General features: G+C 29.4%; 1 protein-coding gene across 1 annotated transcript in view; it reads left to right on the plus strand.

The window, feature by feature from the left end:
* Positions 1 to 215: 215 nt before the first annotated feature.
* The window catches only part of LOC128397670 (protein O-mannosyl-transferase Tmtc3-like), a gene marked incomplete at its 5' end in the record, with an annotated part of 29,277 nt that continues 6,228 nt past the window's right edge, over positions 216 to 23,264 (plus strand). Inside the window, 8 exons of the mRNA XM_053358416.1 lie at positions 216 to 340; positions 403 to 644; positions 8,397 to 8,628; positions 11,558 to 11,724; positions 16,368 to 16,451; positions 18,005 to 18,355; positions 18,434 to 18,609; positions 21,469 to 21,821. Of these exons, the coding sequence (XP_053214391.1) occupies positions 216 to 340; positions 403 to 644; positions 8,397 to 8,628; positions 11,558 to 11,724; positions 16,368 to 16,451; positions 18,005 to 18,355; positions 18,434 to 18,609; positions 21,469 to 21,821 (1,730 nt within the window). The remainder of the gene's footprint in view (positions 341 to 402; positions 645 to 8,396; positions 8,629 to 11,557; positions 11,725 to 16,367; positions 16,452 to 18,004; positions 18,356 to 18,433; positions 18,610 to 21,468; positions 21,822 to 23,264) is intronic.

Here is a 23,264-nt window from a genome sequence, read left to right on the forward strand (position 1 = left end):
AAAAACTATCGACTATTAAATGTACAGAGATGAAAATAATTGAATCAAATTAAATTAATTTTGTTTTTCTTTACCAATCCAAATGAGGGTAAATTTTGTTTACATTTTAGTTTTTAATTTAATTGTATTATTTTCCCCAAGAAAATATCAACTTAACCAAACAATCAACTAATTTAATTTACAATCAATTTATTTTTTATTCGTTGCTCATTTAGATAAATCAATTTTGATTGTCTTCGTATTGACATTGATTGGAACCTTTTGCAAAGAGCAAGCATCAACAACCTTAATTGTTTGCATTTTTCACGAATCACTATTTAAATACAATTTACGATCAAAGGTAAATTAAATTGTTCACAATCAACTTTACAGAAACAAATATTTATCCATTTCCATTTTCAGATACTCCAAAATACTGACCGATGGGTTAATTGGGTAAAAAGTAATTTCAACTTGAGAAATATCACCAATTCCAATGGAAAACAGTCTAACTGTAAATTATCATCTTCTTCATCATCAATGGTTCCTCAATCAAAAAGTTCTTGTGCCTTTTATGCAAATATCTTTTACTTTTCCATGGGTTTCATGACAATTTCCTGCCTTCGATTTGCCATCATGAACAATAAGCTTCCCTCCTTCAACAGGTAAGAAAATTTGGTTAATCAACTGAACTAAGAAGCCAATTATTAACTTACAGTTTAGTAGCTTTCTAATGAACGAGATTAATTGTTTATACAAAAAAAGTTGATTGTTGATATTAGAAAATTACAATTTCTAAATGTCATAATCAATATTGTCAATCTAATGGTTTATTTCAAATATCACAATTCCCTGGAGTGTTATCCAATATCTTTTACATTATTGATTGAGGAAAAAAAAGTTACATCATCTGATTATTATCATTGGATTACAATGAGATGATCAGTTGGAAGATTACTGATTATCCAACTTTAATCAGTGGATTAATGTTATTTTTTTTATACTCATAATCATCATCTACATGTTGCTGTAATCATATTGTTATCATCCATTCATTTTCAATGATTAGTTAATGTCAGGATTCAGATTAGTTTACCATTAGTGTAGCAACTTTTCATAAAGCTAATAGCTTTTGACCGGAATCCCCTGAGGAGATTTTCATGATTATCCCTTTTTTTAATACTTCTTGTTATCCACACAATTTTTAAATCTAACATACGATTAACACACTAGGGACAATTTGTCATCTCGATTGTGTATCTAATATTACATTCTACTGATTGTATGTTGCATTTAAATCGCATCCTTTTGGTTCATCATTATTGACTCACCTTCATCCTCATCCTCATCCTCATCATCAGGATGTAAAGTGTTTGTTGAATTGTTTTCTTGTCAAAAGCAGCAACTTTCTGTTATGAAAAATGACTCCCTTGAGTCCACTGACTGTTTGATATACAAGTTATCCCTTATGATGATGATAATGATGTGTGGGTGTTTGGTGATGATGATGGAAGATGAATGCTGAAAAAAGCGGAAATCATGGTCAATGTTAATAATTCACTTCGATTATCTTAATTACATGTTCATCATCTGATTGCTTAAAGCTCAAGCTGAATTTCTGGTTACTATCAAAAACTAATTCAACCTTTCAAATGTGTTGATTGTTGTTACAACAAACAAACTTGATCAACACATAGATTATGATCAATATATTCAAATAAATCAATCGAAATTGAAATTGATAGTATTTCAACAGCATTGGCAAACAATTTATGCCATTGATCATAATTATCTATCCATAAGTTTAAACAGTAGTTTGTATTTAGTGTTTTCTATTTGAATTTCATCTCACTCAGTGATTAATATAAAAAAGAGGGGGAAGTTCATGTCAAAGTTCAAGATGATTTTCATGAATATTATCTCATTGAAATCGATTGAGTCAATTCAGGTGAATCAAACTTTTATCAACACAATCAGATCAATAGATAACTAAATTTTTGGTCTCTTTTCATGAGAAAAATTGTCAATATCTTTTCAGAATTATCATGTTACACAATCTCCACAATGGTTTACAATTTCAATCTTCCGCTTCCTCATCAGAACCAGAAAAGTTTCTCATTCATTCATTTCCTATTCTTTTGTCATCATCATCTGATTGATTTACTTTCTCATCTTCTTTTACTTTTTATACTTGACAAAAAAAATGATCGCTCAGAAAATGTGATTTCCTTTTGGTCAGTTGGCTATTCAGTTGGACAGTATTTCGATTGTTATTGTTATTGCTATTTATTTGATTTCGATGAACTTTTGGCTTCCAAAATATGGAAGAAGGGGATAAATTCAGAAACATGAGAAGAAAATTTTTGCCTGGGAAATAAAATTCAGGGTAAAAAGCTCAGAGTACATGGAACATGATGAGATAATAACTAAATCAGATTACGATTTTTTTTATATTGAATTGCAATTGAATTGGTTAGGTGAATACAAATTGAAAATAGTTCATTATCTTCATTGAGTGGATTCAACATTGGTCATCTTCCTGTTATCCCTCCCCCCCTCTCTCTCTCTAATGGTACACATGATAAAACCGGAAATAGTATTATTATATTAATATGGAATGAGATAAAACCCTCTCTGATATTATAAAAGGATAATGTGTCCATAGGATAAAGTAAATTCTGTCAGATTTCATTGACAGAACGATGAGTCGGATACAAAATTGAATTTTATCATCAGGTTCATGTTAAGTTCTGCCTTTTACTTTTAAGGAACAGAAGAAAATTTTTTTTTTCTTTGACAAAGTGACCACTTCAAATGAGAGGTTTCATCTTATGCGATGAAATGTTGAGAATTTCATTTTTCTTTCTATGAGATTGAATTTGTTGGATGACTATCAGTATTACCCAAACTCAATGATGATTAACGTGATGGTCACTATTGGTCAGTGATAATCAACACATATTAAGATGAAAACAAGTAATACAGATTAAGATGTGATAGTTAATCTCAGCAATTTTCAAATGGATTACATGTTAATCCAATTTTCCAAGATTTTAGCTAATATCCTTTTTGCTTGATAATCTAGATAAACAAACGGACATTAGTACATTGGTCACTCAGTATTATCATTCCGATGAAAAAGTGGATTCAGTTATGTTTCATCATCAATTAAATTCCAAATGGATTAGTATTTTTCTACTTGTACTGACGTGAGATTAACAAAGAAGAGAATAAGATTGAAAAAACTTAATGGAGCTTAGATTGTGTAAATGATCAATTAACTAAATTAAAACGTTAATCACAGTTAGTGGAGTGATCTAGAATCCATTAGATTTGACACTCTCTAATTCAAGGATAATCACCTTGTCTTAATCCTCAACAGTTAAACTTGTTTGTCTATTCAAATCTATAATAACACTGGGATTCTAATATCATTTAAAATGATTGTTGGAAAAAAATTATCGATTCCAATACAATTTAAAGCTTAATTATTGACAGTAAGTTAAATGGTTCATTTTAATTATATAAGCGGACATCAACTAATTAGTCCAAATTTATGATAAAGTAACATTCATCATCAAGTTAATCTACCTGATGATGATGTAATACTTATTTAGTATTAGTTTAATTGTTTATGATAATGATAGTTAATGATTAATAGACAAAAATCAATCAATAACTAGTGTAAAAATCAATTCTCATAAATATCAGCCATAAATTAATAACAATTAATTGTCATGGCTACTGTAAAATTAAGTAAATAAATTATAATGGATTGAGACATATTCAAATGGTGAAAATCCATCGATAATTAAAGTTAATTGTGATAATTAAAAGGTAAAACAAAGTTTTAATTACAGTAGTTGTTGAATAAAATTAGGTGATATTAACTTGGTTGACATAAATTGTTTGCAAAACTATTGAAATGATTTAGGGTTATTAATTAATCTGATTTTGATCACTATGGTTATTTACCATTTTTATTAATTTTACTATTGATTAGCTAACCTAAATTGTCAATAATTAATTAATCCATTACTAGTATCTCACCAATCTTTCAAGTATTATGAGTGATATTTTAAGTCTCGATAATTATTAATGATTAATAATCAAACATTAAACTTTTTACCTATTTCATTATTTATCATCATCAAGTGTAGTGGGATTTGGATTGGGGTTATTATTATCATCTTCATGATAGTAATCATTGTTATTGTTATTCTGTTTTAATTTACGTGACTCAATTGATTCCTCATGATGATTCAGGTTCTGAGGGTCAGATTGAAAGCTCAATTGATTTCAACAACACACCATGATAATGATAATCATCAAACAAGAAATGAATTTATTACAATCATCATCATGATAACTGGCCTTCTGATGATGTTTATTATTCCGTGACAATTGACTTATTGATATAATACTTTACAATCAATCCATAGTTTTATCTCTCAAATCAATTTAGAGAGAGAGAGAGAAATTCGAGAGTTAATCCATCAATAATTTATAATCTATTGATTTGAATCGTTGTTAATTCATTATTGACTAATGGTTTTACTATTGATTGAAGAAATGAAATCAATTAGTTATCTTCAATTTGGTTAATAACATAATTCATGAATCATGTTTACCTTGATTAAGATTTTCAGTGGAAACTTTTTATTAATCCAATAGTTTTTATCTTATAGTAAAATCTTTTCATTCACCACCCACTATGAACCACCCGCTGCCCCTGATGATATAAACTGTAAGACAGACATATTGGCTTATGCAGCTGAGATTAATATCTTTTGTTGTATTAGCTCAATTTGCTTTTCAATCTCAAATAAGGTTAGTTTTATATCCGTTTCCTGTTGGACCTCCAATCGGGAGAGAAGGTGGAAAATAAAAGAATTGATTATCATTACTCCTTTATCTTTTTCTTTCATCATCATTCTTTTAGTGCAACTTTTATCTTTGCTTCGAAACCAGAATTCTTGAGTAGATTCTTAAATGTAATATGAAGTTTCTGATTCAGAATTTTCATTACCATCATCATAAGAAGAGCAACAGTAATCTGATCTTCTCTCTCACTCTTCCATTGCTTAGAACTCACATTCCACTTTCGATCTAATTATCATCATCATGATATTCATACTCTCTCTCTCTCTCTCTCTGCCTCTTTCTCTATCAATCAAATGGGTGAAAATAAGCAGAAAAAATGAGTAAACAGCTTCATCTATTATCTTTATTATCATCCTGTGGTTTTATGAATTGTGATGAACTTTTTTATCAAGAATTTCATCTTTATTCCATTTTCCCTGAAAGATCACCTTTGGCCATATTCATGAATATTAATTAATTCAGGTAAATCTTCATGAACTTGAGCTGATAAGAAGTCTCTGATTATCATGTATCTAATTCATATTCAAAAGTTGTTTATCTTTGAATGCCTATCAGACTGAGTTTTTATATCGTTTTTCATAATGTGTTTCATATTTCATCATGAAATATGGTTAAAAGTTGTAAGAAAACAGTTAAAATATATTTGAAAGAGTTTAACTTAATCATGCAACTGAATAGTTTCATCATGATTATGTCAAATCGCTTTTAATAATCATCATTAAGTATACCAGGTAAAAAATTTTTACTATCATGAAATTGAGAATTCATTATATTACTATTATGGAATTGATTCAATCCTAAGATAAATTCATTATCTTATTCATGATTACTCAAGATTTATCAGTATTTTTCATGTTACCACCCCAACCATTATTCTCATGATGATTATCATTTGAATTCAGTTTAAAATTCACTGGAAATGTAAATATTAACTTGATAATAATTTCTCAAACATAGTCATGAGTAGTTACCAGAAGTTTGCATGAGCATAATCATCAAGAAATTAATAAAATAATTATTAACACTTCCAATTGGCTATTCAATTACGATTCCAATAACGATTAACTCTCAGCATTAGTTGATTTCCAATTGAATTCCTATGAGAATGTGAAAAATAATTCACCTTTGATCTTATGATTAGATTGGAAAATGGCGATATTGTAAGTTTTTTCATTCTCCCATGAAATATGTAAACAAGAGAAATTGTTCAGAAAAAAATATAGTCATTAATTGTTAACAATTTAATTATTTTCAGTTAATCATGTTTACTAATCATCTTCCTTTTTCCTTTCCATCCAAGAGTTTGTTCAGTTCAATTAGTTGTTTCTTAGTAAAACTTTGATGAAGATTGGGAGGTTTTATCCTCCACCTTCATCATCATTATAAAGCTCATTATTTTCCTAATTGTTAAATAATCAAAATCAAGAGAAAAAGTCTTCGGATTTTTTTATCAATTCGTTGTTAATTCACTTCTGACTCTACCCTGCTCATTAGGAATAGATTAAGATTGAGAAAACAGGGTGGACTGGATAAGTAGATGAGGGAAAAAAAGTTAATTGTTAAGCTAAAATATCAATTAGCTGAAATGTCAAGTTGATGAAAAAAAGTTGCAAGTTTTTTTATCTTTCGTGAAAATAATCATGAAATCAGGGGGATATTCATGATCGTTGACAAAATTAGTCTAATTAAGGTAATCATAATTTGATTAATACTCTTTAATGATTTAATAGTAACAATCAATCAATACAGTGCAATGATTAATTGATTTTTCAATTTCTATTTTTAATCAAAATTCCCAACATGAATTACTGATTTCTCTGTATTCACAATCATTCATCGCCAGGAACTTTTAATAAGTATTAGCTCAATTATAATATCTCTTAGGTGGCCAATTGGAACATCTATTTTTTTCATCTTACCATGAACCTCATGCTGTTCTCACGATGCTATTTGTCCAGATTATTTTAGTCTTCAGCCCATTGATTTACAAATAAGAGAAAACAATCAAACGATTATCAAAGTTGATTCAATCAAAGATGACGATTTTATTATCTTACCTACCATTAGTCGAACTAATTTTCAATTCAAAAAAGGTTCAATTGTGTATTATGGAAAAGGTGAAGACAATTGAACGTGATTAAGTTGATCGAATTTGTAAATATCATTGATTTTCAATTGAACTTTTTTTTTCTGCAAACGATTGATAAATATAATCCAAACAACGGTAAATCTTGGATCATTATCATTATCATGATAATCTCATGATGATGGTAGCAAAAGTTATGATGAAAATTCATCAACGATTCAGATCATTATCCAGAATATGTGATTAGAGTAAGAATGATCATCATCAAGATGACCATCAAGACATAAATCTGATAATGATTCTGGTTAATGATAATATTTTTGTGATATTACCTTGAATTCATAATTGATGATGGCTAAGAAAAGGATTAAGCTTCCTGATGACTTATCATTAGTATCATTGAAGGAAAAAAAGATGACCAATAAAAAAGATGAGTAATTTAGAGCAGATTGTTAATGATGATTCTGTTGATTCTTGTTATGTTAGTCTCATTTTTTTATCCTTTTTCTTATATTGAGAATGAGGCTCATTCCATAAGTGCCGCAGGCATCATAGAGATTAAAGTGAAAGATATGAGATTATCATGAATGTGGAAACTCAAGTTTCGCTTCATCAAATGATGAAATAAACACGATTCTCTCTCTCTCTCAATCCACTTACTCTGTAGTCTATGATAGTGATATAAATTAAGATGAAAGTTTATCTTGTTTATCATCAAAAGCAATAAGTGATAACATGTTTTATTGTCAATGACATTGTCTTATTAAACTCTCATCAAGATGAAGATGATGATAATCATGATGATATCGCAGGTAAATTGTTATCGACAGAATCATGATCAAGATCCAATATTAAAGGGTGTGGCATAGTTGTAGGTTGTAAACTCAGAATGAGATTAAATCTCATTAACCCAAATGATAACTGTAAATGGTTTTCATTTTCTTACACCCTCAAGGGATAATGAAGATGACGAGGATGACTATATCTACCTCATCACTAATAATAATAATGATCATCATGATGATAACCTTTCACATCTTCACCATCATCATTCAAGTCTATTTATTAATTTAATTACCGTTGACCATCAAACTCAATTGAAAATATCTCTTTTTACTTGACAAAAGCCAAACTCTCTAATTGTATCAGCCAATAAATATCAACATTTTCATGATTAATTTATCAGTAAATTTGATGAATTGGATTAACACCCAGCACAAGATTAAGATGATTATCTGTACATGTCAATTAACTAGAAATCCCTTTTGATAACAAGTTGATAGTAATTTTTACTCTTCAATATGTGATATTAATTGTTGATAACATGGAAAATATTAATTGAAAGTACAAAATTTAACTTGACAATTATCCCTTTCATTTATATCACTCTGATTAATCATTTCCGTTAATCTGATTGTTTCTGTTTTTCAATCCAATCTTTTTACAGACTAGATAATCCAGCTCGTATATTAACATCACCTTATCGACAGCTTAACTATGCTTTTATTTGGTCTTATAATTGTTGGCTTTTACTTTATCCGGTCAATCTATCATGTGATTGGTCATCAACATCAATTCAACTAATCGTCTCACTGATTGATCCAAAAAATATCCTTACACTTTTACTATTCATCTCATTAACAGTTATCCTATTGAAAGGTGATACAATCACTTGGATGGTAAGTAATACTCATAATATTATTTTCATCTTGTTCACCATCATCATCATCACTCCGACTCTTAATCCTCTACAAGATTATCTTTCAATGATTCAATGAATGATCTATATCCATCTTGGAGATATTAATAATAATATTCAAGATTTAATTTAGGTAATTTAATAACTATGAATGAAAGTTTATTCATCTATTTCTCTCTCATTCGCATCCTCATCTTTTCCATCAGTTGGCATCACTCGAAGGCATTTCTACATAAGATGATGATGATTAACTCTCTTGTGCACTGATAACCATTTCTGTCAATCTTTATCGCTGCATTTGTATCTACAGTTTACTTTTATTTCCTCATCAGAATCAGAGTTAAATGAACCAGTCGAGTATATACTAATCATCCTCTCTCTTCCTCTTCCAAAGTTAGTTTTCTCTTTTTTCTCCATCATCATGATAATCATTTGGTGCTCATCATCTAAAACACTAGCATCCTTATTATATTGTTATTCTTTGTGTTCTGATCTTTTCTCTTTATCAATTCCTTGGAACTGGAAGACTTTTTTTGCTCTTCTTTTCTCTTTCACTTTTCTCTTCTTCTTGCATATTGGTATCATCCTCATCTTATTAACCATTACATGAGCTCATCATTATCATCTTCATTTTATCAACGTTCTAATTAAATGTTATCCAAAGCCGGAAAACCTCAGAGCCGGAAGCTCAAAGTCAAAGCCAATAACGATCAACATCATGGAAAAGTATGATGAAAATGATGGAAATTCAGACTTTTCTCATGATGATAATGATGAAATAAAAAGAAATTCATCATCATCATCATCATCATGTCTGTTGAAATGAAAGATTCTGATTCCATCACAGGATGATCATTAAGCTTTGGGAGAAAATTGCTCAATCTCTGGTTACTTTAATTGCAACTCATACACTCAGAATTTATAAGATGATGATTATCTTGAAACTGAATTTTAGCTCCATTTTCAAGGAAAATCTTAAAACAACAAAGAGATAAACCTTAATTACCAACAAAAACAAAAAGATAATCAAGAAAAACAATTAAATCTATAACAATATTTTGCAACTAATGATTCTTAGTGATAAGGTGGAGTTGATGAGCTGCATGATAATCCTCATGAACAACCTTTAGATAACCTTAATGATCATCAGATAATTAAGAACCATAATTATTTCTAAATTGATTATTCTTACATATCAGCGATAATTATCCTTAATGATGAAACTTCAACGATTAGTTAAGAAAACGAAAAATTTTCCCTCATCGATTACAACTCAATTTGAATTCTAACACATGAAAAACTCTCTGAATGTTACATGATAAAATCAGATCATCTCCAGATCCTACCGTTCATATTCAGTTCCAATTTTCACTCTTTATCTTTCTGTTCATCCTAACTTTGTTCAATATCATTTCTAATATCAACTGTGTTTCAGTTTAGTTATTTGAAAGATAAAATTCCCAATAAACTGACTCTTAATGTGCGATAATATTATTAATAAGAACTTTCAACTTCTCTTTTTTTTCATTCTCTGACCGGTGGTCATTCATATCTTTATCTCTGTATTCTAAGTTTCAAATAGTCTTAGTAATTTCCTTCTTCCTTTTTATTATTAACAGTATCCTCGTAATCCTTTATTGTATTCAAATTCTCTAGAGATGTTGTGAGAAAAAGTTTTGTTTCCATCATGAAGGAGAAAGAGAGATGATCATGAATCTAGATTTTCAAATCAAAATTCTGTCCAAAATTTCATGAGGAGAAAATTTTAACCGAAGAATAAAATTTTTATTTCCTCTTTCTGTTTTCAGTGATTCTAATTTACATTTCCGGTTTCCGTTCATTCCTTAGATGCTTTAATTACTTTCTTTTAAATCTATTTATCAAAAACACAATTGAATTCAGTTCAGTTAATTGACAACAAAAACATGGTTGAATTCACTGATTTTCAAATAACCTTTAAAATCCTAACTAATGATACAATTGTCGATATTGATGATTATATTATCCTAACCAACCAACCACCCAGTGAGACTTATAATGTAGTATTTACTTGACCATTGGTCAGCTGTTCAGTTTTCCTCTTTTTCTCTGCCAGGAGTTATCATAAAATATTATTACTGTTATCATGACTTTAATTGTAATGTTAACATTTGTGAAACAAATTGATCATCCAAACAAATCGCTGATCTAGATAATTGATAATCAATTTAATTTAATATAAACAGTAAATAGAAGTGAAAATTTAATGATAGAAACAATTTAATCTGATTAAATCGATTATTATCCAATAACAATTACAACCTAAGCAGTATAGATAATCAACTCTAGGAATCTAGATAAACAATCAACATATTTAATCACCATCAACATGAAGATATAAATTAAACATGAAAATTTGATGGAACAAGTTGAACAAATACCATATTAACCCAATAATAATTTCAGGTTACATGAGATTTTATGATAAATGGAAACGGAAATGAAATAAATGTTATTTCAATTTAAGGTATTTTGCAGCAGAGAGAGAGAGAGAGAGAAATTCGATTCCATTATAAATTGGATTCTGAATGAAATCGGAAATGAAAAGATTAGACTATTAATACTTTTCCATGGTTTCCAATTCCGTTGGATAGATGATTTCATGATGAATTCAACTTTCAATGAAGGAATTGTAAATGGTGTTACTACACGTACTTTGATGATGATTCAAGAATCCATAATCTAACTGATCAAATCCCAATGTTGTTCCGTATTCAAATGATTAATTTTGTAAGAGATGATCTCAATATCTATAGAGCCCATTGAAGCTAACCCGAAATCTTGAATTCCCAATATGATGGTGAACCTTATTCACTAATTTCATTAAATTATACTAATTCTATATTTGTAATAATTAAATTTAATCATAGGCAATGGGATTCATGGTGATCACATTTTTACCCGTATCCAATATATTTTTCCCGGTGGGTTTTGTTATCGCTGAAAGGGTTTTATATTTACCATCAATGGGTTTCTCAATGATACTTGCCCGAGGGTTTATTTTACTTTACTCATCAATTATCATCAAAAGTAAAAGGTAAGTGATTTAATCAACTGTCAATCTGTAAACAATTAACATTCAAATTTCAATCTGATTTCATTGATTTTCACAAAATGAACTTTTCTCAATCCTTTCATCCTAATACAAACTAATAACTATTATTTACTCATGATAATAATTATATTGTAGTGATTTATATTTTTTTTTCAGCTGATGATAAAGTCTATGAAATTAAGTGAGCTCTTAAATTATCATTCTCAGTTCCTAATGATGATAATATCATCTACTTATCATCATGTTCTTGTTTTTTTTGTATGAATGAAACCCTTGAAACTTAATCTTCTTTCCTGTTGTTATTCACCATGAAATTTAAGCTCATTAACTACACAAGATGAAAATCATCTAACTGTTGAAACAATTAACTAAATAACCTTAACAATTTGCATATTGATAAGTGTATTTTTTGGCTCACTCTTCATCCATTATCAGCATCTTAAGTGTCTAGGCTTCAATTGACCTCAAGATCATGATGATTGTTACAATCAAATAATCAATTTAATGAATGAAACTAACTTTAAGTGTGGAGACAATTAATTTCACTTGTTTATTGTATTTAACTGATAATTACAATTGCATTGCTATAATACAATTGTAATAATGATGAGGATGTTATCATCATCTTGAATAGTGAAGATGAGCAAGATGGATAAAGTGTTGTTAATTACTTTAATTTAGATTGCATTTTGTTGCTTTTGTTATTGTTGAAATGTTGTTTCCAATGTTGAATCCATTAAACAGTGATACTAATCACTTTAATTGTGACTTAATCGCTAATGCAATCATTTCCCTTTCCTCTACACTTTCCATCTCCATCCTCATCCTTAAAACCCTCTCTTGATCAACTTCGTCACATTTTCTTGTTATCATTATATCCTCTTTAATCGTTGTCACAGTTTCCATAGAAACTGTTGATAAATCTTTTATATTTGTAGCTAAATTAACTCTAAATACTCACAACAAATACTATATGAATACACAAGCTAATCATCTTGAAGGTTATCAGAACTACAGATAAACTGTCATCACTTTTATGATAATCTCACTGATTATCATCATTCATGTAACCAGATTAATACTCATATTCAAATATCAATTGATGATAAGAAATCAATTTCTCTTTCTATCTCAAAATCACTGAGATAATCTTCGATAAAGATTAAGTGATAATCATAGTTTTATTCACAATTTTTTCACCCAAAAAAAACTCTCGATGTAAATTCATTGATTTACTATTGATAATGTTTACTCAATGATTTATGGTATGAAATATCTGCAATTTCATTGATTGGAATTCACTTATTCTCATGGAAAATCAATAGTTCATCTGATGAACTATTGATCAATCGATAATCTTACCTGATTAATTGATTGTGATCACCTTCAATTTTAATTTAACTCTAATAACTTAAACTGATTAAGAATAACAATTTTCATTACTTTGAGAGGATCAAAATTTAATTTAATAAAGAATAAAACTTTCGATAAGATAATGATGATAAACATGAACATTATCAATTGTGACATAAAATCGAAGGCGAAAAAAATTAATTTAATAACAAATTTCAAATTTAACTGAATCACTCTCATCTTACTCAATCCACTCCAACATTTTCCTCGACTTCATCATCATCATCCATTGCTCACAACAATTACAACTGTTGATTTGACACTTTTGTTTTGTTAACTGTAAATTCAATTAAATTTTTACTTTTCAATTCTGTTTATAAACATTATCATCATTATGAACAATATTTACCCTGAAAAACTAGGAAGGGATAACATGATAAAATAATGCAAGTGAAAAACTTTTTCCTTCCCTCTCCTTGATTGTTATTAATTTCTTGATTGTTTTGGTTCCCTCACTCTTTAAGTTGATTGTTACCAATGTAATTTGAATTTTCTTGTGTTCATACAACACACACACACACACACATACATACATACAGAAACAGTTAGTGTTGACATGATGCAATTTAATTCCTGTCTAATCATAATATCATGGCAACAATTTACTGTTAAAATTGAATTGAATTTGTTACACAAATGTTGTTGCATGATGAAGACAATGCAATAGAAAACAATAAACTTTTATGCATACCCATGCAGACACATTCAGTTTAGACACAATGAGCATTCAGCTTGATTCAATTATACTGTTGTATTATTATTATTATTATTATATCAGAATGTGTATTCAATTAAAATGCAAATACAGTTAAGTGTCTGAGTGATTGTTATCAGAATGATAAAAGTGGTAACAGTAAATAACATTGAACCAACAATAACCAAAGGTAAATACACTTTCTGATTGTATGTTATTAATTGAATAGTATTGAATTATTATCATTATTATTATCAGTTTTTTTCTTACATTGGAATCTGTATTTATCTCAATTATACTGATGAGGATGATGATGATCACGAATGTATTAGTTTGATGATAGGAGGTGAAGAAAATGTTAACCATGATGTTGATAATAAATTGTAAATGAATGAAATGAGTGAATAAATATTATCCATGATGATGATTCCATGTAAATGCTAACAAAATATGATCAAGATGAAAGGTTTCCATGTAATAGTAGATGTATGTTCACATTCAATAATTGGATGAGGATGATGAAAGGATGCCAATCATTGATATTAATTATCATCTGGATGAAAGAAAAGTGAGATTTATTGAATTAGTAGATTTCTCATGTTCGTGATAATTTCATGAAGATTAGCCCTTTGATTACTTATTAATTTCAATGGTTTCATGATTATATCAGTTTCTTTTTATATTTACTTTTCACATCCTCAGGTAGATTACTAAATGTATTTATTACTTAGAAATATTCAAGTTCTGACTAGCAATCCATTTCTATCTTGAAACTTTACTATTGAACATTCAGTGTTCTCGAAGTGGCTTCTTTGCTGGTTTGATGTATTAGTTTTATATTCAGTGGAAGCTTGAAGATGAAGCTAATGATGACTAGAGCTTTGTAGCTATTAAGCAACAGTAAGATGAAAGAAAGAAGCTTATGGATGGCGATGGAAAATTATTGGAGGCTAACAAGAAGCCAGGGTGGAAATTAGAGAGTAGCTGGTGAATCAACAGTGAGGTGGAAAAGGAAATGTGTGAAAATGAATTTTCACTTTTCTTCCTTTTACAAAGAAAACCTATGGAACCATAAGAAATGGTAATAAGATGAGAAATAAAAAGCTCAATAATAATAATATTCATTCATTGAAGGGTGAAAATTGATAGAAGTATTTCCAACCATATTACTGTTATTGTAATCATCATGATAGCGATGGGTGGGTTAGGGTGAGGAGATGATGATAAAAGGCAGAGCGGAAAAAAGTTTCTCATTTTTAATATGCAATAGAAAACACTATGTATTTTTATCATCTATCTGCTTGGAGCAATAGAGAAGGTGAGAGAGAGAGAGAAAGAGCCATGATTCTGGTGATTATGTGAAGACTCTGAGTATCATGGTAATTTTTTTCTTTCATGGAAAATGCAAATTCAAATGTCTCTACAATATTGAGGTAATGTGATAACTTTTAGTTTATTAGTTTTTTTACTGACCATTTACCGTTAGTCATTTATGAGGGAGATGAGATTCAACTGAGCTTCTGGGGAAAGTTATCTTTGACACATTATCACCTCTTACAAAACGACAGCTATTATGATGGAATGACCATCAAGATAATTCAAAAGACTTGAGGTAATTATCTTACTCATTGGAATGGTCATTTAGTTTTCACTTCTTCATGTACCTTTCATTTGAGAATATTGAGCTTTAGATATTCAATATTCTAGTCTTTGAGGCTTTGTAATATTTTATCAACTCTTGAGGTAACTTTTTCATTTCCTTTATTTCAACTGAAAAATATAAAGTGACATTTATCAATATCCGATTTCCATGATTGTCTAAATCTCTGTTATTTTATATATATATTGAATAAAATAAATAATATTAATCATCGAGTATGAAATCAATTCAGCTTCAGTTCAGTACTTTGAGTCATAATTTCATATCCTGGTTCCCGGTGTAAACTTGAATGTTTTGACTATCAAATCATGTCTCGGATTGAATTCTGAGTCTGTTGACACTTTTTTACCATTTAATTCAAGTTGCTAAATGTTTATTTCAATACTATAGTCTTTGGATAACATCATTTAATAAATCAATCTGATTTGAATAGGTCATCATGGGAATAGTCAGAACTTTATTTTGTCAAGTTTGAAAGTTTTACAAACGAAATAAAATGAAACTAAAGGACCAAAACTCATAAGAAAATGAAATTTGATTCCCAAATATATGTATCATTGGATATCTTTATCATGATAATCGTTTACCAAATGAAAGAAAAGTTCATTCATGATAATCAGCCCGATGAATAAGCGAGATTGGAAAAAAATTGACATGATTGTTCACTGAATCGTATTGAACATTCAATATAATGTAATTGAATTCACAAGGAATCAGAAATAAATCATATCCAATCACATCAATGAAATTCAAAAGGTTTACAGACTTGACAATGTTTATAATCATTTCAGAGCATTGGATCAACAACTAATTAACAATTAATTGTTTTCTCTTTTTCTCTTTTCCTTTAACAATTAGATGGATACAATTAACATTTTATTTGCTCACAATCGTATTCCTATCAAGTTTAACAATCAAAACAACCCACCGCTGTAGTGAATGGTAAGTTAATTGATTTTTAGTACTACAAAAAAGTCCATCAAGCTAATGGTAAGCGGTTAACAATCAATGAGAATGACAAATTGTCAATGATGTTTTTTGAGTTTTATGTTGATTATGAGCAGGTTGATAAACAATTGAACGATAATAAATAATATTGTTATGATTGAAATTTTCTACTCCCAATCTTATATATCAAACCAAAGCCAAAGAAACATCAATTTTGACACTAACTTTATTGTTTTTTAGCTGTTCCAAGCTCTTATTATGTGTCTATTATAAATTTGAGATAAAATCATTTGAAAAACAACAATTTTCTGTGAAATGAAATGTTTATATTGTTAACTATTTAGTTGGTGTTAGATTAATACAATTGATGACTTTTTTTTGCAGTTCGATTGTTATTTCATTTGAAAGAAATGAAGAGGAAAAAAGTTCCGAGGAAAATGTTGATATTCAGTGGAGATTGTGAATCACTTTTTGTAGCTTGATTCGTTTTCATGTTACTTTATTTTCTGCTTTGCTTTGCATTTACTATTGTCCATTGATTTGGTCACAATTGTAGTAGTTTCAATCTTTTACCATGTAGACTTTGAATCCAATCGACTTATCAATGATACTTTTTGATGATGATAATGATGACGATAATAAAGATGCATGATGAATACTCAGATCCCTTTGATTGAGTGATAAGATGATTGGTAAAAATTGAGATGATAAAAAAGATGCTACTTTTTTTCCTCATATTCTGTCTTCTTTTCGTCATTTTTTTTTCGTTGGGAACAATTTTCATCATAATGAATATCAGGTGACATGTAAAAGATTGATGTCTTGTCGACTCTGAATTTTTATCAACATGACAATGATGATGAGAAAAAAATGATGAAAATATCAGTAAAAGAGAGAGAGAGAGAGAGAGAGAGAAAAAATCGCTGATCTTCCCAAAATGAACTAGGAAATATTGAGAATTGATAACAAGGTTTCCATGACAACCGATGCTACAAGTTAACTCTGAATTTTGGATACAAATAAGGGGAAAGATTGATAAGACAAAATTTTCATCAAGCTTGAGTAGTTAGGAAAACGTTTTGATATTTTTCCTTCTGAATTATTCTGATGAAATTTTCTCTCCTGATAAACATTTTTCCAGGGTAAGCTGAAACTTTTACATGGTGATAATAATACTCCAAGTTTTATTCATTTTCATGTCAATCAACCTTCAATTTTGTAAATTCAATATATAAATATAACTCAGGCAATGAATCAGAACTTTTTTTTCTCACTTGTTCATTTGAACATTTCAATCATGATAATCATTTTCATGCTGACTTTCATATTAATATTACTAATTCCAATCAATATCAATTTGATTCAGTATATGCTACCTATGGGAATTGATCATCATTACTGCATTAATAGTTTGATGTATTCTCAATTGATTGAGACAACAATTAACTACAATTATCATGGAAAATTGATAAACTATTTTGCTATTATTGATTGAATCTTGTCATTGATTTTCAAATTGATTTTTGATTTTCTTTTCTCTTCATCAGGAAAAATGAGTTATCATTATTTACTTCCGGGTTGAATGTTAATCCAGGTAATGTGAAACTATTGAACAATGTTGGCAGATTATACGAGGATCAAGGTAATCTTGCTTTGGCTTTAAGTTACTATGAGAAATCAGTTACAATTGAGCCAGATGATGTTCGAGGCTACCTGAATTTAGGTAAAGCATTGACCAAAATCGGACGTTTACCGGAAGCGGAAATGTTTTACCGTAAAGCGTTGGATTTGATACCAAAATCAAGCAGGTCAACATCACCTCTCAAAAATTCAAATGATATTTCTGAAAATATTGATCCCTTACCTGTGGATAAGTTGTCAGCAAATTCATACCTTGCATCACTTTCTTCAAGGTCATCACTTTCACTCTCATTATCTTCACTGTTGACCTCATCTTCAGCGCCATTACTGCCAACTCCATCATCATCAGTATCTTCCTTAATTGCTGATAAACCTATTGAGCAACAAAATACTGATCAAAGTAAAATAATTGGAAGGTTATCTTTCCCTGTTTATGAGAGACTGGTCAACCAAGGGACCAATACTGACCATAATGATTATACCCTGATAGACTATAATGATGCCGTTAATGGTCATCATCAAGATGATAATTTGAAAGAATCAAAAACAACAACAACAATTACAACTGATAACAACTTATCTTCATCAATTACATTAAATCATTTACAGGGTTTGCTTAATTATGCCTCACTTATAAGTCGAGATGAATCTCGTCTTGATGAGGCCAATCGGATGTTTTAACTATCGCCTCCCTGAGACCAGATTATTCAGCAACATATTCAACATGGATTCAATCCATGATCAATGCTGGTTCTGTAAATAATAACAAAAATCATAATGATAACGATAATGACGCAACCACCATCAATGGTAATCAATTCAATGATGAAACAATTTTATCTCAATTTACCTTAAACAATAAGCAAACGGATCCAAATATTTTGTACAATGTAAGTTATATTGTTTATCACTCTTATCATCATCATCATCATCATCATCATCATCATCATCATCATCATCATCATCATCATCATCATCATCATCATCATCATCATTATCACTGTTTGACTTTGTTTCTTTGTTTCGAAAAGTTTATCATCCTCATCAACTATTGAGATAATCCTTCATCTTCCTTAATCTCTTTCACTTTCTCTTTCTCTTTTCCTTTAACAATTAGATGGATACAATTAACATTTTATTTGCTCACAATCGTATTCCTATCAAGTTTAACAATCAAAACAACCCACCGCTGTAGTGAATGGTAAGTTAATTGATTTTTAGTACTACAAAAAAGTCCATCAAGCTAATGGTAAGCGGTTAACAATCAATGAGAATGACAAATTGTCAATGATGTTTTTTGAGTTTTATGTTGATTATGAGCAGGTTGATAAACAATTGAACGATAATAAATAATATTGTTATGATTGAAATTTTCTACTCCCAATCTTATATATCAAACCAAAGCCAAAGAAACATCAATTTTGACACTAACTTTATTGTTTTTTAGCTGTTCCAAGCTCTTATTATGTGTCTATTATAAATTTGAGATAAAATCATTTGAAAAACAACAATTTTCTGTGAAATGAAATGTTTATATTGTTAACTATTTAGTTGGTGTTAGATTAATACAATTGATGACTTTTTTTTGCAGTTCGATTGTTATTTCATTTGAAAGAAATGAAGAGGAAAAAAGTTCCGAGGAAAATGTTGATATTCAGTGGAGATTGTGAATCATTTTTGTAGCTTGATTCGTTTTCATGTTACTTTATTTTCTGCTTTGCTTTGCATTTACTATTGTCCATTGATTTGGTCACAATTGTAGTAGTTTCAATCTTTTACCATGTAGACTTTGAATCCAATCGACTTATCAATGATACTTTTTGATGATGATAATGATGACGATAATAAAGATGCATGATGAATACTCAGATCCCTTTGATTGAGTGATAAGATGATTGGTAAAAATTGAGATGATAAAAAAGATGCTACTTTTTTTCCTCATATTCTGTCTTCTTTTCGTCATTTTTTTTTCGTTGGGAACAATTTTCATCATAATGAATATCAGGTGACATGTAAAAGATTGATGTCTTGTCGACTCTGAATTTTTATCAACATGACAATGATGATGAGAAAAAAATGATGAGAAATATCAGTAAAGAGAGAGAGAGAGAAAAAATCGCTGATCTTCCCAAAATGAACTAGGAAATATTGAGAATTGATAACAAGGTTTCCATGACAACCGATGCTACAAGTTAACTCTGAATTTTGGATACAAATAAGGGGAAAGATTGATAAGACAAAATTTTCATCAAGCTTGAGTAGTTAGGAAAACGTTTTGATATTTTTCCTTCTGAATTATTCTGATGAAATTTTCTCCTGATAAACATTTTTCCAGGGTAAGCTGAAACTTTTACATGGTGATAATAATACTCCAAGTTTTATTCATTTTCATGTCAATCAACCTTCAATTTTGTAAATTCAATATATAAATATAACTCAGGCAATGAATCAGAACTTTTTTTTCTCACTTGTTCATTTGAACATTTCAATCATGATAATCATTTTCATGCTGACTTTCATATTAATATTACTAATTCCAATCAATATCAATTTGATTCAGTATATGCTACCTATGGGAATTGATCATCATTACTGCATTAATAGTTTGATGTATTCTCAATTGATTGAGACAACAATTAACTACAATTATCATGGAAAATTGATAAACTATTTTGCTATTATTGATTGAATCTTGTCATTGATTTTCAAATTGATTTTTGATTTTCTTTTCTCTTCATCAGGAAAAATGAGTTATCATTATTTACTTCCGGGTTGAATGTTAATCCAGGTAATGTGAAACTATTGAACAATGTTGGCAGATTATACGAGGATCAAGGTAATCTTGCTTTGGCTTTAAGTTACTATGAGAAATCAGTTACAATTGAGCCAGATGATGTTCGAGGCTACCTGAATTTAGGTAAAGCATTGACCAAAATCGGACGTTTACCGGAAGCGGAAATGTTTTACCGTAAAGCGTTGGATTTGATACCAAAATCAAGCAGGTCAACATCACCTCTCAAAAATTCAAATGATATTTCTGAAAATATTGATCCCTTACCTGTGGATAAGTTGTCAGCAAATTCATACCTTGCATCACTTTCTTCAAGGTCATCACTTTCACTCATTATCTTCACTGTTGACCTCATCTTCAGCGCCATTACTGCCAACTCCATCATCATCAGTATCTTCCTTAATTGCTGATAAACCTATTGAGCAACAAAATACTGATCAAAGTAAAATAATTGGAAGGTTATCTTTCCCTGTTTATGAGAGACTGGTCAACCAAGGGACCAATACTGACCATAATGATTATACCTGATAGACTATAATGATGCTGTTAATGGTCATCATCAAGATGATAATTTGAAAGAATCAAAAACAACAACAACAATTACAACTGATAACAACTTATCTTCATCAATTACATTAAATCATTTACAGGGTTTGCTTAATTATGCCTCACTTATAAGTCGAGATGAATCTCGTCTTGATGAGGCCAATCGGATGTTTCTAACTATCGCCTCCCTGAGACCAGATTATTCAGCAACATATTCAACATGGATTCAATCCATGATCAATGCTGGTTCTGTAAATAATAACAAAAATCATAATGATAACGATAATGACGCAACCACCATCAATGGTAATCAATTCAATGATGAAACAATTTTATCTCAATTTACCTTAAACAATAAGCAAACGGATCCAAATATTTTGTACAATGTAAGTTATATTGTTTATCACTCTTATCATCATCATCATCATTATCATCATTATCACTGTTTGACTTTGTTTCTTTGTTTCGGAAAAGTTTATCATCCTCATCAACTATTGAGATAATCCTTCATCTTCCTTAATCTCTTTCACTTTCTCTTTCTCTTTTCAGTAGTTGTACCATTATCTTTCTAGTATTTCCACTTCCTCTTTGCTATTTTTTTCTCAATTCTTTTCATTCATGCAAAGATTTTCTCGATCCTCTGTCTCTCTCGCTCATCACCCTCTTCAACATCTCACCACTTCCCTGTCCAAATCATTTCCGTTTATAATAACACAATAGCATCAGAAGATAATGCTAGAATTGAATAGCGAAGCAAATCTTAGAAGAGAAAACTTTCTTCCTCATAATCATCAGAATTTTTCTTCAGCTTATCTTATCCCATTGTCCATTTTTCTTTATCATACATTTCCATTCTCATCTTAGTCTTCCGCACTCTTCATCATCTTAATTTGTTATCACAAAATCTTCATTGTATCTTATTGACTTCTATCACTTTCATTGTTAAATCTCTCTCTCTCTCTCTCTCTCTCTCTCTCTCTCTCTCTCGTTATCATCTCTTTGCTTCCTCTGAGTTTATCCTTTATCATCATCATGATAATTTCTTATAAATAAGTCTCCTTATTATTTCAAAGTTAAATTATCATAAAATTTTCTTCTCAAAATTTTGATATTATTAAGAATTTAGATTTTATAAAATAATGAGAAAATAAAGTTTTCATCCTCATCCATTATTTCATGGACAAAGAATCATTTCATGATCTCATGCAACAACAATTTTCTTAGCTGCAAATGAATTAATTACTTGGGTGTAAATGTTGTTAAAATTTTAATTATCACTAATTCAAAATTAGATTGATGAGCTTAATCAACCTGAATTGTATTAAATGAAACTCCATTTATCTTAATGGTAATTGATTGATAGCAAAAATTTCTAAGCAAGTAAATAGTGAAGATAATCAATTCTACCATTATGATTATTTCATTATCGAGATTCTATTAGAAATTATTCAAAAGTTTTCATTTTGATAATAATTAATTGTCTTAAAATCTTGCCCTTAATTGCTGGTCATTAATCTAATCAAATTGTATTCACTTGGAAATTGTATCTTATTTAGCTAACATTTGATACATTGAGAGTTAAACGGAAAAATTGAATTATATTTACCGTTATTTCATTTATGACAATAATCATGACAACTGAACATGAACCCATGTCAATTGCACTCCCACCTCTCATCTACCCACCTCACCTTAATAAAGTCAATTCATGAATGATATTATTGACTATTCTCATATCAATAAATAAAGATCACAAGGGATGTTGCTGACCTGTCGATGGACAGACACACACGTTTTATCATCAGGATACAGGAAGAAGAAGATGAGAA

The sequence above is a fragment of the Panonychus citri genome, unplaced genomic scaffold, assembly GCF_014898815.1.
Source record: "Panonychus citri isolate SS breed McGregor unplaced genomic scaffold, ASM1489881v1 Contig00037, whole genome shotgun sequence".
Classification (NCBI taxonomy): domain Eukaryota; kingdom Metazoa; phylum Arthropoda; class Arachnida; order Trombidiformes; family Tetranychidae; genus Panonychus; species Panonychus citri.